A 14,697-nucleotide genomic window follows, 5' to 3' on the forward strand; every position below is an offset into this window, starting at 1 on the left:
TTAATTTACTTTCTAATTTAGTTATTTAGCAGTTCTTTGGTTGAATATATTTACAGTAAAAGCATGTAATCGCTCTACAAAGTAAAATAAAAATTCATATATAATTTGACGAAAGTTAACGTCAAAACTGTCGCTTTGCTTAACGAAACCTAGCTACAGGGGTTTCGACGGTATCGATGCAAAATTGAGAATTTCGAAATTTTATTTTTTTTTTTTGAGTAATATTTGTATATCATATGGAATTTGTAAGCATAGCCATATTTAATACAACACATCTAATTTAAGAGATTTTTGTGTAACAGCCAAATAGTTATGTATTGTGATATGGGGAAAAACACGCAGCAGGAACAAATTGGAAGCAAAATTTCTCACTTAATTCGATAAACAAATAAATCAATCAGTACGGATGAAGCAAACCTTTAATGCAGTTACAGAAACCAAATCAATCACATCTTAAATTCCATCAAAAGGAAGTCCCGAATTTCCGGGGCTCCAACTTTGATAAACACCATTGGTAATTGGAAGCCACCGTTGGCCTGGAAGGAAGATAGTATACCAGCCAGTTTGCCATTGCATACCAATGGTCCACCGTAGTCACCGGTGCAAGCCTTTCTATTTCTATACATTTCTAATATTTCTACGGACCATTAACATGCATCGAAAAAAGTGTTATTTTACATTTGATATTACGACGCATTGCATACTCACCGTGATGTTATTTTCTTATTTAAAGATCTGGACCAAGAGGCAGCACAAGACTGCTCGGAAACGACATTCACATTCAGGAGGTGCGGTAAGTCATCATAGTCACCGAGACCGGCATAGTTTATCGTACCAAAAACCAAGTATGAAGCAACGTGTGTTAGCTAGAATCGAATATATTTCGACAAATATACGATCGATGTGGTTATACCCATTGAAGGCATTCTTAGCAACCCTGAGCACTGCTATATTGTACTCAGATCCAAATGGCCATTGATCGCGAACAAATCTTGGATGGACATTCGCAACATGACTATTTCCATACATCAAAATCTGCAAAACGTAGGCAAAGCTAATGGTTAATACGGGTAAGAAAGGCTAACCGAAATCTCCCTATTTTTCATCTCTTGAATGGGATGCTACTTACTTTATTATTTTCTTTAATAAATTCCGCAATTTCCACTTTCTTTGATTGTGGTTATAACAATGGTGTATTTTAATGCGAATTGGTTGAAATAAGTTTCTTTTCACTCAAATAATGCTTTAAGTGAAAAATAGAATAAAAAATTATAAAAATTGAAAAAAATCTAAAAATTTGAAAATTTCCTAAGGCTATCCATGTTTTTTTTGAGCAATTTTACAAAAAATTTTAAATTGATTTATTTTACTGCCAATTGGTTGAAATAAGTTTCTGTTTACTCAAATAATGCTTTAAGTAAAAAAAAGGATGAAAAATAACAAAAAATTGAAAAAGAACGGAAAAATTTGAAAATTTCCTAAGGGTACAGCCTTGGTTTTTTTTGAGTAATTTAGCAAAAAAATTTAAATTGATTTATTTTACTGCCAATTGGTTGAAATAAGTTTCTTTTCACTCAAATAATGCTTTAAGTAAAAAAAGGATGAAAAATAACAAAAAATATAAAAATAGAAAAATTTTAAAATTTCCTAACGCTAAAATAGCCGTAGCTTTTTTTTCAGTAATTTTGAAAAATTTTATAAATTGATTTTTTTTACTGCCAATTGGTTGAAATAAGTTTCTTTTCACTCAAATAATGCTTTAAGTAAAAAAAAATGGTGAAAAATAACAAAAAAATAAAAAAATCGAAAAATTTGAAAATTTCCTAAGGCTATAGCATTGGTTTTTTTGAGTAATTTAGCAAAATTTTATAAATTGATTTATTGTAATGCTAATTGGTTGCAATAAGTTGTTTTTCACTCCAATAATGCTTTCAATAAAACAAAGAATAACGAAATAATAAAAAATAAAAAAATTCTATTAGTTTGCCAATCTCCTAAGGTTATAGCCTTTTTTGAGTAATTTTGCAAAATTTATAAATTGACTAGCTTACCCGATAAACCTAGCTTTGCTCTCACATATGGGTTTTATAATTAAAGTTTTCTACCAAACAGTTTGAATGTTCAATTTTGATCCGTGTAGTGATTAGAGAAAACCGTTGAACAATTGAAAAATTTTAAATTACCTAATACCATTCTTAATGAAAATGATATTCCTGATAAAAGCAATTTCTTCTTCTTCTATTGTGGCTCTTCTTCTCCTTTTCTGGCACTTCAGAGGTATTTCTGACTTTCCTTGACGATTGGGATTAAATACTAGGTTCTTACGTGCAAGGCGCCAATTCCACATCCAAATGTGTAGTGATTTGGATAGTTTTTAATTATTCACACACTTATCTTGCTTTTTACTTACTTAACACTCACTGTACGTTTTATTGAATAAAATTACACAGACGACAGATCACGACTCGAGATTGTAACCAAACACTCCAATGCATTAAAATGGAAAGCATGTAATCATTTTCCACTTAAAAAATGTCCATCAATTTCCCGTTTTGCAGCGCTGCTCGAACAAAGAAGCTGCACAAGCTGCTCGAATTTTACATTATTTAAATTGCAAAAAACGTTAACATTATTTTCGTGTTTGCATCTTTAAGCGTAAATTGTGATCACCTAAACGGATACTAATGTTTATGTACATAAACAAAACGTATCTAAAACAGTTACAAAAACTATAAAATCGTAAATAAATTAAAAGATATATTTTATTTCTTTTTCATTCACTGAAGAACGGATGGGACCGTGTAGAATGAGAGTAAATAATATTGCATAATAAACATTTTAAAATGCGTAATGGTAATTACATCACTTTAAAAATATTTTTACACTTCGACTTTAACCCTTATTTTCACTTGTTTATTTTGTAGACCGAGTGTGTGTGTGTGTGTGTGTTAAAAAAAGTGTGTGTGATTCTCCCACCATACTGACCATCATGTGTGCGTGATCGTATCTGTATGTGCGGTGAGAAAAGCTTCAAAAATCAATACTCCCAGTTTTCTACCTAGCGGGAAAAACTCCGCTCGTGAATGAATCGCCACACTAGTGGAGCAAGGGCGTGAGAAGGTAGAAAAAAAGAAACCGTGAAGGTAAGGTAAAGCGAGAGAGAGAGAGAGAGAGCGAGAGGGAGAGCGAGCGTGCACTAATAGGGGTAGTAAAGGTAAGCGTGCATTCACGGGAGAGCAAGTGAGCGAATCGGCGAACATGCGCCCTTAGTATCATGCCTAGGATTTTTCCTCCACCAAGAAAAAAAAAACTCACATTGAATAACAAAAAACCGTGTGCGCTGGTTTGGTGTGCTTCGGTCTGTTCGGTTTTTGTATGTGGTGGCCCCCAATATACGCACGGAGCTGTCGCTGTGTTTCCTTTCGGTGAACGATCGGTTTTTCCTTGGCAGGGAAAAAGGAGACCAGATCACACATACAAACGGCCCACGGTTTACGCGGTACCAGTCCGGGGATGGTGGTGGTGTTGTTGGTGGTGGAGTAGTATTGTGCAAACCGAACCAGAAGTCAGGCCTGGAAGGCAAGCATCAAGCAGAAGCAAACACACTGCGGGCCAATAGAGGCCGTTGTGCCCCACACAGGGTTGTTGTGTTGCACAGTGAATTGATTTCTGTCCAGTGCGATCCATGCCATTGTTGCCTTCCCGAGAAGGAGCTCGATTCGGTGGTCGGAAAATCGTTCACACACAAAAACACACACCGTCTCCTTGCCGCCCCCCTTTGGCCAGCCTGCTCTGGTAGTTCTGGTTGGAAAATTGTTCCGCTTTTCTTTTTCCTTCATCAAGAATTCCAACCATTTTCCAGTGGTGTGAAGAAAGCGAAAGCGAAAAAGTGTCTGTGTCGTTTGGCGTAATACGAGGTGGGTGGAATTATCAGTGGATTTCTTAAGGTGTCCCCCAAAAGGTGCTTTAGTACACCTTTAGTGAATGTTGGTGTGAAGTTTCATGTGAAGTTCGCCTCCACGCGAGAATTGCGCCATACTTTTGTTATCAGAAAAAGTCTGAAAATATCTCGCATGAAGGCGCACGTACGGCAAGGATCTTGCAAAAGGGAGTAAAGTTCTGCTTGGACTTCGCAAAACGCCACCCGACCAAGGAAAAGGGGAGACCTCCTTAATCCAGGGCGAGCTTTAAGAATGGACGGTGTAGCTACACCGAATAAAAAAAAAGTCCCTCCAGGATACACACAACCAGGCTTAGTAAGGCTCGCTCGATTGGACGAGTAGAATTACTACCGCAGGGCACGCGCTCTCTCAGGGCTTATCGGACGGGGCTTTCGGCTTTCGAAAGACCACGGCAAAGTCGGAGAGGGGGAAACAAGGCAAAAACAAGGCAACCAAGATAAGACCCTCCAAGAGTGAACACAGGGCCCAGGTTTTGCTGGTGTAGTGTCCTAGAAGAAGAAGAAGAAGGGAAAAAAGCAACGTGTCACACTTATGGTCCTGAAGCGTATAACATACATGTGTGTGTATGTGTGTGTATGTATGTGTGCGCATAATTATGTGAAGGTGGATAGGCAGGCAATCAGATAAAGGTAGCCTAAGTGTATTACATCAAAACTCGTGCTCCAAGAGTTTGAAGAGCTTGTCCAACCGAGCCTCAAGTGGCCGGGATGTACTGTGCATGTGGTTGTGTGTGTATATGTATATATGAACCTTGTGTTGTTGTACCGAAGCGAAGTGTCCATCGTATATTCTGGTCGTTTACATTTATCCTTCCCTTTTGTTACACTATTTTATGAGCTTGTTGTGTACTTTTTTTTTTCTTGTTGCTTTTATTTTCGAGCAGTGTATATTGTCTTTTCTAGCAGCGTACCCAAGGATAATAGTGCTGTAAATACCATTTTTTGCTCACCTGCTCGCAGCATTTTCATCACGTTAGGCAACGGTACAACGCAACGGTGGCAGGTGAGAATCGAACTAGACCACCTGTGTCCGTCTGTATTAGTGATTCGGTAGTAAGTGTGGAAAAATGGGAATTTCCCTTCCCGTGAGAGTGTGTCTGTGTGTGAGCGAGAGAGAGATATATAACAAGAAGTAAAAAAAGAGAAAGAGAATGTGAGAAAAGTGTGTAGCTCAAATCTCGGGATTCTGTGCATCTGTTTTATAACAAAAAAAAAAGAAAAGAAAAGAAAAAACACCAACCCAAACGGAAGAAACTTCGCTCCCGGCTGACAAGTGTGCAAAACAACGTGGTTAAAACAATAGTGTTGTTATAGCACTCCGTCCGTCTGGGAAGGTGTCGTTGCAACTAGTGAAGCAACAACTATACCAGATGTAGATGATGATACCTTACAATGCGGTTTTTGTTGTTCTCTCTCTCTCTCATTTTCCCAAGCGCAGCGCAAAAGCCGGTTAAATAAAAGGAGTGAAAAAAGTTTTAAAAAAATAACAACACAACAAAAAAGGATTTGCAAAGAAAGGAAGACCCTGCTAATTAAATCCTCACTTTGTTTTACAGCAGTGACGACAGGCGAAAGATAAATAAAGGAAAAAAAACATAAAAAGTGAATGAAAACACAGGAAAACAAGGCAAATGGTGACACAAAGGTGAACAAATGTGAAGTAAGTGAAAGTAAGTGCAATGATGATCAGAATGCGATAGAAATTGTCCAGCACCAGATTGAATCCTTGAAAGAAAGAAAGCAAAAAAGCAAAAGGCGCAAACCAAGTGTTGCAAACAAGACCGAACAAAACCGAGCAGCACAAAACACAAACGCATCACAGAACAAAAAAAAACATGGGTTGTGAATTAACGAAGCTGGCAAGCAGTAGCAATGGTAGCAATTCGAAGACCAACAATATGCCGAGTCTGGACGCTTGTGGGCCACCGCCAGTGGACAGCCGGTTACCGCTGACCGCCAAACAGAAATACACGATGGTAGCCTCGTGGAAGGGCATTAGCCGTGCGATGGAGACGACCGGGATCACCATGTTTATCAAGTGAGTCCACCGAAACAAGCCTGTCCTGCGACACCACACACACTTCCGGTCCCTCTTCCCTACGGGGCAAATAGTGGGTTTTCGATTCCTTTCCCTTCCCTTTCCATCCACTTCCTACTTCAAACTCCCATTGCTTCGTTTGGGGTAATAAGCACGCAAGTGTATAGGGGGGGTTTGCGAGCGGAAATGATGTACGCCACAAAGAAAAGGAACAGCTCCTGGGGTGGGAAAAATGGAGGGGAAAAAGTAAGGAAAACCCTCGACTCGACCACTTGCGCCATATTAGTTCCGGCCAGCACCCCCCCCCCCCCCCCCCCCCCCCCCCCCCCCCTTCGCCGTCCGGAATTCATCTATCGAACCGTTTCGATGATGTTTTATTTCATCGGTTTTATGTTTCCGTTCGATCCTCGTTTAGTCCCTGTGCCTCCATAAACAAGATGGATACGACCGTGTTCACGTCCGTCACGCCTGCTCAACATTTTACCGTTTTACCTCGCTGTCCATCTTTCCAACGCCGAAAGAAACAAACGTTCCGGCAGCAGCAGCCAGCACTGAGGCCCAATAAATCAAGCTCCGTTTCTAAATGGGACAGGCACGCCCGGAGTTGGTTGGCTGGTTGGCCAAGGGTGAAAAATTAGCATGTAATCAATAAGCCTGCTCAGGAACGGAGGGGGCCATTCGAGTCTGGTTGTTGTTGGTGCATCGTTTTATGTGTACGTGTAGAAATATATTTATTTTTTTAAAAAAAGCTCACAATCACACTGCACAAGACAAAAGGTGTGTAACGTACACAGATGGATGGGCGGCACAAGATTCTCCAAGGACCGACGTCATCGGGTCACCGTCGTCGCCGGGTGTCATAAACAAAATTGATTTACTATAATTCGACTACTGGCCCCCGGTGGCCGGAAGGAGCCAGTGAAGGAAAGATAGCAAAAAGGACCGTGACCGTTTTCTATGTTTTTTTGTTGTTGTTGCTTCTTTTGTTGTTCTCACTCTCTCCCTATTATGGATGCTTCTGCCTTGTTTTATCTGCACTGTTTATTTCATTTTTTCCCCAACCGTGAAGCTTTTCCCGTGGCCATGTTTCTTTTTTTTGTTTTGGTGAGTTGGGTGAGCATCCACCGTCGGGACACGGGAATGGTAGAGAAAGGACTCTTGTTCATGAATTTGTCCCCGATTGGCGAGTGGGTAGTTAGAGGATGTCTATTTTTACTTCAGTAAGGCTCGAAGCCTTGCGGCATGCCGACCGGAAAGATGACGTATGCGAAGTACCCGATACCTCCCGTCTCTCATCTGCACTGGTGCTGGAGATTGTTTTTGCACTTTCTCCATGCTTTTATAATAGTTCTTCAACAGATCAAATGACCGAAACGAACCAGAGGAGAGTGAGAAAGAGGGAGGGAAGTAGGAAAGAGAAAAAAAGGAAATCAAACGTTCAACTTGATTTTAGAAAGAAGAGTCCTTCGTAAAACTGTACCCTTAATTCAGTGTGCTTGTTTTTTCGCCGGTCTCCCGTTAATGAATGAAACATGAAAGGATCTCGTTTAAGAATATTTTAATCACTGTTTTCCGTTGTTTTATCAATTTTGAGATTCAATGATGAGAAGGTGTTTTAAGTATCGGTTGTTGATAGAAATCCTTTTTAAAACATTTGGAAACTGCCCCATTAGAGTGTTTGTGCAATTGGTTGCATACTTGTAGGCGCACAAATTGCGCTAAGCTTAAATCGCCGCCACTTAAACTTAAGTTAATTTTGAAATTGAAATTTATTTGATCATTCCAAAAACGTTTGTATGAATAAAATATTTTTACTTGCGTTAGGACTAAAAAAAATTATATTTAATTTATTTCACAATAAAACGACAAATTTTGGATATGAAATATTTTACAGTAAATATTAACGATCAGTTTGAATAGCGTGGTTATAGCTGTTGAAACAATTTGCATACCAGTTGCACCCTCTCTGGGTGGGAGATTTCTAATGTCTTAACCACCTTTTACGCTTTTGTAAAGCGCATTAATATGAGCACTTGGCAACACGCCTACAATTATGCAATTCGCAAGGCAAATTTGTCTTTTTAGCCATACACTTCACAAATATGCGGCCATTGTATAATGGAATCAGGATCGTTTTCTTGTATGCTTCATACTTCGACGGTTCGAAAGGTACTGTGTGCTGGGACTCTACGTCATGTTTTCTGCCAACCAACGCCTTCAGCACACCGATACCAAACCGAAGCTGATAAAATATTCACAAATCCCTTTTGGCACCTACTTTCACACTGCCACACACACACACACACACACATACGCCACCTTTACTCACATCACTTTCCCTCTGGGTTACAGATTGTTCGAGGAGCATGCGGACCTGTTGAATATGTTCACCAAATTCAAGGAGCTCAAGACGAAAGAGCAGCAAGCAACCTCGGAGGAGCTGCAGGAGCACGCGAACAAGGTGATGAACACGCTGGACGAAGGCATCCGGGGGCTGGACGATTTGGATACGTTCTTCGAGTTCATCCACCAGGTCGGTGCGTCCCATCGGCGTATACCCGGCTTCAAGCAGGAGTATTTTTGGGTAATTCTATTACACAGCACTCACACGCGTGTGCGTTGTGCGAACCCGACCGATGGAAGTTAGCCGGGGCGAGGTTTTCCATCTGGCGGATCGATCGGCTTAATTGAATCGATGAGTTTGCCTTGCGTCCCATCTAATTTCCGGCGCTAATTTCGTTTACTAATTGTTGACCCTACGGTTCGTTTCGTTTCATGCCCATCCCAGCGCATCGAGGAACCGTTCCTGTCAGCCGTTTCGACTACGCTGGGCGATCGGTACACACAGAACGTGGAAGGAATTTACAAGCTCACCATCAAGTTCATCATTGAAACGCTGGTAGCGGGCTATGAAGCAAGTGCCAACAATAATGTCGACAACACCACGACCACCTCCAGCAGTACCGGTGCCACGAAGCTACCGGACGAACCGAACCGGGCATCCTGAGCGCCCTGAGCCGAGCAGAACCTAACCCTTTAGATGCGAAGCACTCACACATCGCCAGCGCCTGAACTAAAGTAGGAAAAAGAAACCCGGGAGCCCGATTGAGTCTCCACCAGTTCGTGCGTTCCAGCTTCCCTATTTCCCTACCGCAGAGAATGTGTGTGTGCGTGTGTAGGTCCTTGGTAGAGGACATCAAGGGCCATCGAAGCCCGAGAACAACTCTAGACATTAGGCGATGCCGGATGGTAGATCGAGTTTGTGCGCGGTATATGCATTATCGAAATCGTCGTCGTCGTCGTCGTTGTCATCATCATCGTTAGGACAGTGAGCCATTTGTAGACTTATCGTGTCGTGGTAGCGAAATGCTCATGTTGGATAGCAAACCACCTGAGTGTTGCAAAACCTGTTTAGTAAAGCATCTCATGTCCGTGGGGGACAGATGGGAGTGGACAGATTTGCAAAGCAGTATTAGTAGGCAGGAGCAAACAATATCATTTTATAGTGAGAATTACCAAAACAAAAAAAAAACTCGGAGGACAACAGTTTCCTCCTCCTCAGCAAAACCTTCTGCCCTTGCCCTCTCATCATCAACAGCGCTACAAGACCGGAGCAGGAGTTTGAAGGTATTTACATCCGATCGAAGCGGCCATTGAGTAGGGTGAGGGCCAGAAACAAACTATTGCTGGTGAGGGGTTTAGCAATCGAAGCACAGTATATGAAATTTCGATACATTATGCAAGCGACGCGCACAAATGCAAACAAAAACGGTTGGTACGGAACACTTTCGCATGAACGTTAAAAAAATGAGAATGAAAAATGGTATCATCGTCGGGCATTTCCTAACAATTGATCGTTTGACCATCAGCCTTAAAGTGAAAACAAAATGTAAGACAAAGCAGAAGAAAGCCACATCATAATGCGTACGATTATTAGTAAAACTAGTATTATAGTGATGCAGTGAACAGCGCGTGAAAAATTGCGATCAAGGTAACGATACTGAGACGCAGATGATAAACAAAAAAACCCCGGCACAAATGTATCACAACGGTGACGATACAAAACGTGGGCTAATACGTAGGGTCGTACTGCGCCGCAAGTTAAGATGGTGAATATTAGTGAAGGCTTCTTACGGAAAAAATAATATTTTTCAAGCAGATTGCATACTGTTAGGCGTATATGGTAACTTCCGAGAAATTTTAGTTTTTTTTTCTTTCAAAATTATCACTTTTATAATCGGTTGATCGCTATCAAAGCATCTCTTGATCAGTTTTCCAACAATTTGTAACAATTGGTAAATCTTCACAGCTTTTCCGATTGATCGGAACGAATGATCACGCACGCATTACTTGCAGTCAGCATTGAGTCCATGTGTGCTAAACTAGGTAAAACATTAGGAAACACACATCGATCGTGATCGTGCAAGCGGTTCATTTCAAACAGCGGCATATAAACGATTTGACCCGAGCACAATTTGGACGCCTACATTTATGCAACCACCAATCACAAGATCATTTTTGGGTGAGTGCTTCCTAATATTTTGTCTTAAAATGTGTCTCAAAGAATGGCAAGAAAGCTTATAAAGAGAATTATTGTGATTCAGTAGTGTTGCTGTCATAATTTTGTATCAGAATCCAATTGTTATTAATAGCCTTATGATCAGTATCGTCGTTAACGCTTGCCAAACAAGTGCATCGTCAGCACTCCGAAGCAAATTTACCGCAAAATTTATTGTTTGCATGATGAGAGATATTACTTCTGCACTTCTTTCACACTACTTAAGGCAGTAGCAGATGCCGAAGCAGGAGGTTCCGGTTTCATTGCAATTCGTTAAGCCACGAAAACGGGATGCATTGGGACTATTCCAATCGTTCGTTGATGCTAGCCGTAATTGTTAATGTGCAGATGGGGGGGGGGAGGTTAATAGCTGCAAACAAACATACACAAACATCCCGTAGCGGGTTATGAGTGAGTGTAGTTGACCTTTTTTGTATATTCACCCTTGCGCATATGTCCACAATTTGTGCGCTTTAACCAAAAGCCAGAAACGATCTCGTAGCAAAGAAAGCAGTAACACGTACTAGTGACATACATGTATAAAATTAGTGAAAGAAATCTCCGCTAATACAAACTGGAAGCGTAGCGGAAAGAAAAGGGGACAAACAAACCGTTCATCAGCAGTCGAATCAATGGAAGAAGAAAATTTCGTACCAGAAAATTGCATAACTTTAGGCGTGTGGAATGCATTTTTCGCAACGTTTAAAAAATGCGCCACAAAGTATGCAATGTTTCACACCTTTTTTGGCGAACAGTTTGTTGGTTCCTTTTTCGGATTCGAACATCAAATCGCTACATTCCATCAATCATAAAACCCTGTCATGGGGGGGGGGGGTTTGTAGGCAGCCACCTGTATGTAGTTAAATCGATCAAACCGAAACGGACGAATAGTAGACGAGTAACTATTTAATAAAGAAGACGACAGAAGCAAAGATATTCATCTGGCGCACGTGTCAGCTTTAGTGTGCGGGAAGTGAAACATCACGGTCCCAACATCAAAAAAATGGTAGGGTTATTCGTTACCCGTAGTGCAAAAACAAATAAGAATCATGGTAGAGTTCGAAACCAGTGGCGCTAAAAAAGAGAAGAAAAAACGGTGTATAGCAAAAGAAATAAAAAAAAAACGCGATCAAATCAGTAAAATCGTGCGTAGAAGTAGAGAAAGGAAACAGCAGACAAAGATAAAACAAGATAAAATCACACAAGAAATATTGTTCCATGGCTCCACCCCCGGGGCAGCAGAGGAAGCTAGCAGTAGTATAAAGTAACGAATCAAAACAAGAAAAAAAAATATTATACATAGAAACAGGTAGTTACAGTGCTGTCAACTGTAGTGTGACGATTGTGGGCGGAAATGTTGAACCATTTTTATACAAAAAATACAAACAAAATCCAAACGGCTCGGAATGATCGTTGGGCGATGTCTGATGTTGAAGAATGTCGGTAAATCTTTAAGTACAGCACAAACACAGGAAAAGACAAGGCAAGCTGGGAACGCATTGTTTGACGGTATTGATGGTGAAGATTAAGAGGATATCATTAATCTCGATCGCTCCCGAAACTGGTGTTGCTATTGATCGATCGTGTGCGCCGGAAGTGCGCTTTAAAGTATGTACAATAAACAAAACCAGATCGAAACCGAATGTTTGGGGGGAGGGCGCAACAGATACAAACATTTGCACCGTGAAACGTGAACATTAGCGTGCAGGAAGCATAATGAATGAGCAAAATTAAATTGCAAAGTTTTCCATTTTTATAGCGTGACGAGCTTTGAGAAGTGTAACACAAATTGGCAATAATAAGAAATCACCACTGTTTATTCTTTTTTGGTTGTTGGATTTTCCTTTAGGAAAATGATAAATGCGAAAAATGATTGAGTGGCGTGAGGGCGTTTATGCATGGCACAAGATATTAAGCAGAAGACAAGCGACCGAGAAAAAAATCATACACAAAAAACGCAAAAGAAGAAGAAAAAAAAAGTATTGTGAAAAACAAAAGTAGCGTAACTAGAAATGCCCTTTGTAATGACATGTTTTTTTTTATCTTTTTCAATACGATACAATCACTTGCTTTACAAAAAGAAGAAAAAAAAGAGAACAAAATCCCCATATACAACAAACGCAGACAAATCACATCACCACCAACCCAAAACAGCGAGACAATAGCCGAGATCGTCATCGTCGGGACATGAACGATAGGAACAGGAAACAAAAAACCCATAATCGAAACAAGGCTGAAGTTTACTATCCTTGCAGATTTTTTTTTTTAAATATTTTATGCAGGAAATGATCGTCTGCAAATGGAACCTCAATGTATCCAATTTTCTATTTATTTTCTATCCACATCCAACACAATGTTTCGTCTGTACTGCGACGGTCGAACACTTTTCCGACTCTTCCGCAAACGAACGTTGTGTGATTTGGAACGAAGGATTCTGCAGGATACCATTTTTTCCGTTTAGCACTTTTTAAAAGAAAAAAAAAACGTTTAGTGAAACCCAACTTCTAATAATAAGGTCAATTAGATGGTAACAGCCCCGATAGAAGACGAGCAAAAACCGATCATTCCTCCCTGTGGCCTCGGTGGGAGTGAACTGGCACAAAACAGTCCCGTGCGTTTCTTCCGGGAAGGACCCTTTCTCGTCTATCCTGTTGTCCCAGCTGGTGTGTACCACCATCCAAGATCCAAACCGCACGGCAGCCTCCCCGCACTAACACCCTTTTACGTATTAACTCTCCCAACTAGAGCGACACGCGTACAAAAACCGAACCTAAAAAAAATACATAAGTAAAACACGATTATCAAGAATAGGGGTTAGTAAGGGGGTCGATATTGCGAACCGATAGGAGAACAGAGACAACGGGCAACCCTTGGACCACCACCCTACAGTATTCCATGGTTTCCGGAAGCAAGCAAGTGAGCGTGCACATTATCCGAAGCAAACAAAAAAAAGGGCCGAAACCGATCGCGCAAACCGTTTTTTGTCGCAGTGAACAAATCTTGACACTTTGAACATGAAATATTGTACCGATTACAACACCCACACACAAACACACACACAAAGGAAAAAATGATATTGTATTGTACAAGAGTATAGTAATAAAAATATTTCGTAAATGTGCTTTAACACCGGGCGTCCGCTTTCAGCTTTTATTGTGCTTTCATCTGACCACGTCACTTGTCGCGTTTGCGATTCTGGCGCGACTTCAAGGTTGTTTAACGTTTCTCGTGCAAGGTTTGTTTACGATTTTAATCGAGTCGGTAGCGAGAAAATAATCTTGAATTAAATTTATTTAACCAAAGAAAATTAAAGTAAGTAATAAATTTATTGTTTTGATGAAGTCTATGAGAAAGGCAAGTTTTTTAAGCCCAGTGACGATGTTTCAAAACAACCGACTATCAAGAAAGCTCGTCGCCGGATGCTGACTCCTATGATACAAATAACGGCTGTTGCTAACAGTACTGCAGAATTGTACGTTTTCTTTTCTTGAGTGTTTAGCGCTGGAAAATCTTGTTATAATTTTTCTGGTAGCCAGAAGAAATTGTAACAAGATAAATAGGTGAACGAAGATGTTTTTGCCCACCGCGTAATACACCAGGCAAAATACAACTGGGATCGAATATTAGAAGTCGGATATTACCAATTAGACACAGATTCGAGTCGCATGAAGGTAAAAATATTCAAATCCGGGTCCTTAGCCTTAGGAAATTTTCCAATTTTTAGATTTTTTTTATTTTTTTGGTATTTTTCATCCTTATTTTACTTGAAGCATTATTTGAGTGAAAAGAAACTTATTTCAACCAATTCGCAAGAAAATAAATCAATTTCATTTTTTTTTGCAAAATTTCTCAAAAAAAACGTAAGGGGTAAGCCTTATAAAATTTTCGAGTGGAAAATTTTTTTGAAATTTTTTTTCTGATTTTTTATTATTTTTTTAATTTAAAGCATTATTTGAGTGAAAAGAAACTTATTGCAACAAATTCGCAATAAAATATATCACATTTGAAAATTTTGCTGAATTGCTCAAAAATGAGGAAAATTTTACATTTTATCAAACAGGGTAAGGAGCTTGGTTTCTCGAATAACTTCTCTCACAGACATCTGAGGGCATAGCTGTACAAGAAGAAAATGTAGCCATT

The 14,697-nt window shown here is 40.1% G+C and overlaps 3 protein-coding genes across 5 annotated transcripts in view; 2 read left to right on the forward strand and 1 right to left on the reverse strand.

The window, feature by feature from the left end:
* Positions 1 to 1,205, reverse strand: part of LOC125769050 (putative polypeptide N-acetylgalactosaminyltransferase 9) — a 72,119-nt gene extending 70,914 nt beyond the window's left edge. The window contains exon 1 of the mRNA XM_049437454.1: positions 709 to 1,205. The gene's annotated coding sequence lies outside the window, so the exon portion shown is untranslated. The remainder of the gene's footprint in view (positions 1 to 708) is intronic.
* Positions 1 to 3,180, forward strand: part of LOC125769047 (ATP-binding cassette sub-family F member 1) — a 226,934-nt gene extending 223,754 nt beyond the window's left edge. Inside the window, exon 3 of the mRNA XM_049437446.1 lies at positions 3,171 to 3,180. The gene's annotated coding sequence lies outside the window, so the exon portion shown is untranslated. The remainder of the gene's footprint in view (positions 1 to 3,170) is intronic.
* LOC125769063 (neuroglobin-like) overlaps positions 1 to 13,684 on the forward strand; it is a 128,876-nt gene extending 115,192 nt beyond the window's left edge. The window contains exons 1-4 of one of the 3 annotated variants that reach the window (XM_049437484.1): positions 3,447 to 3,917; positions 4,846 to 5,999; positions 8,352 to 8,583; positions 8,788 to 13,684. In XM_049437484.1, coding sequence (XP_049293441.1) covers positions 5,797 to 5,999; positions 8,352 to 8,583; positions 8,788 to 9,006 — 654 coding nt within the window. In that variant the 5' untranslated portion in view covers positions 3,447 to 3,917; positions 4,846 to 5,796 and the 3' untranslated portion in view covers positions 9,007 to 13,684. Of the gene's footprint in view, positions 1 to 3,446; positions 3,918 to 4,845; positions 6,000 to 8,351; positions 8,584 to 8,787 lie in introns of those variants that run through there. The other 2 variants (XM_049437485.1, XM_049437483.1) reach the window with 2 other exon arrangements.
* Positions 13,685 to 14,697: the final 1,013 nt, after the last annotated feature.

The sequence above is a fragment of the Anopheles funestus genome, chromosome 3RL, assembly GCF_943734845.2.
Source record: "Anopheles funestus chromosome 3RL, idAnoFuneDA-416_04, whole genome shotgun sequence".
NCBI classification, from domain to species: domain Eukaryota; kingdom Metazoa; phylum Arthropoda; class Insecta; order Diptera; family Culicidae; genus Anopheles; species Anopheles funestus.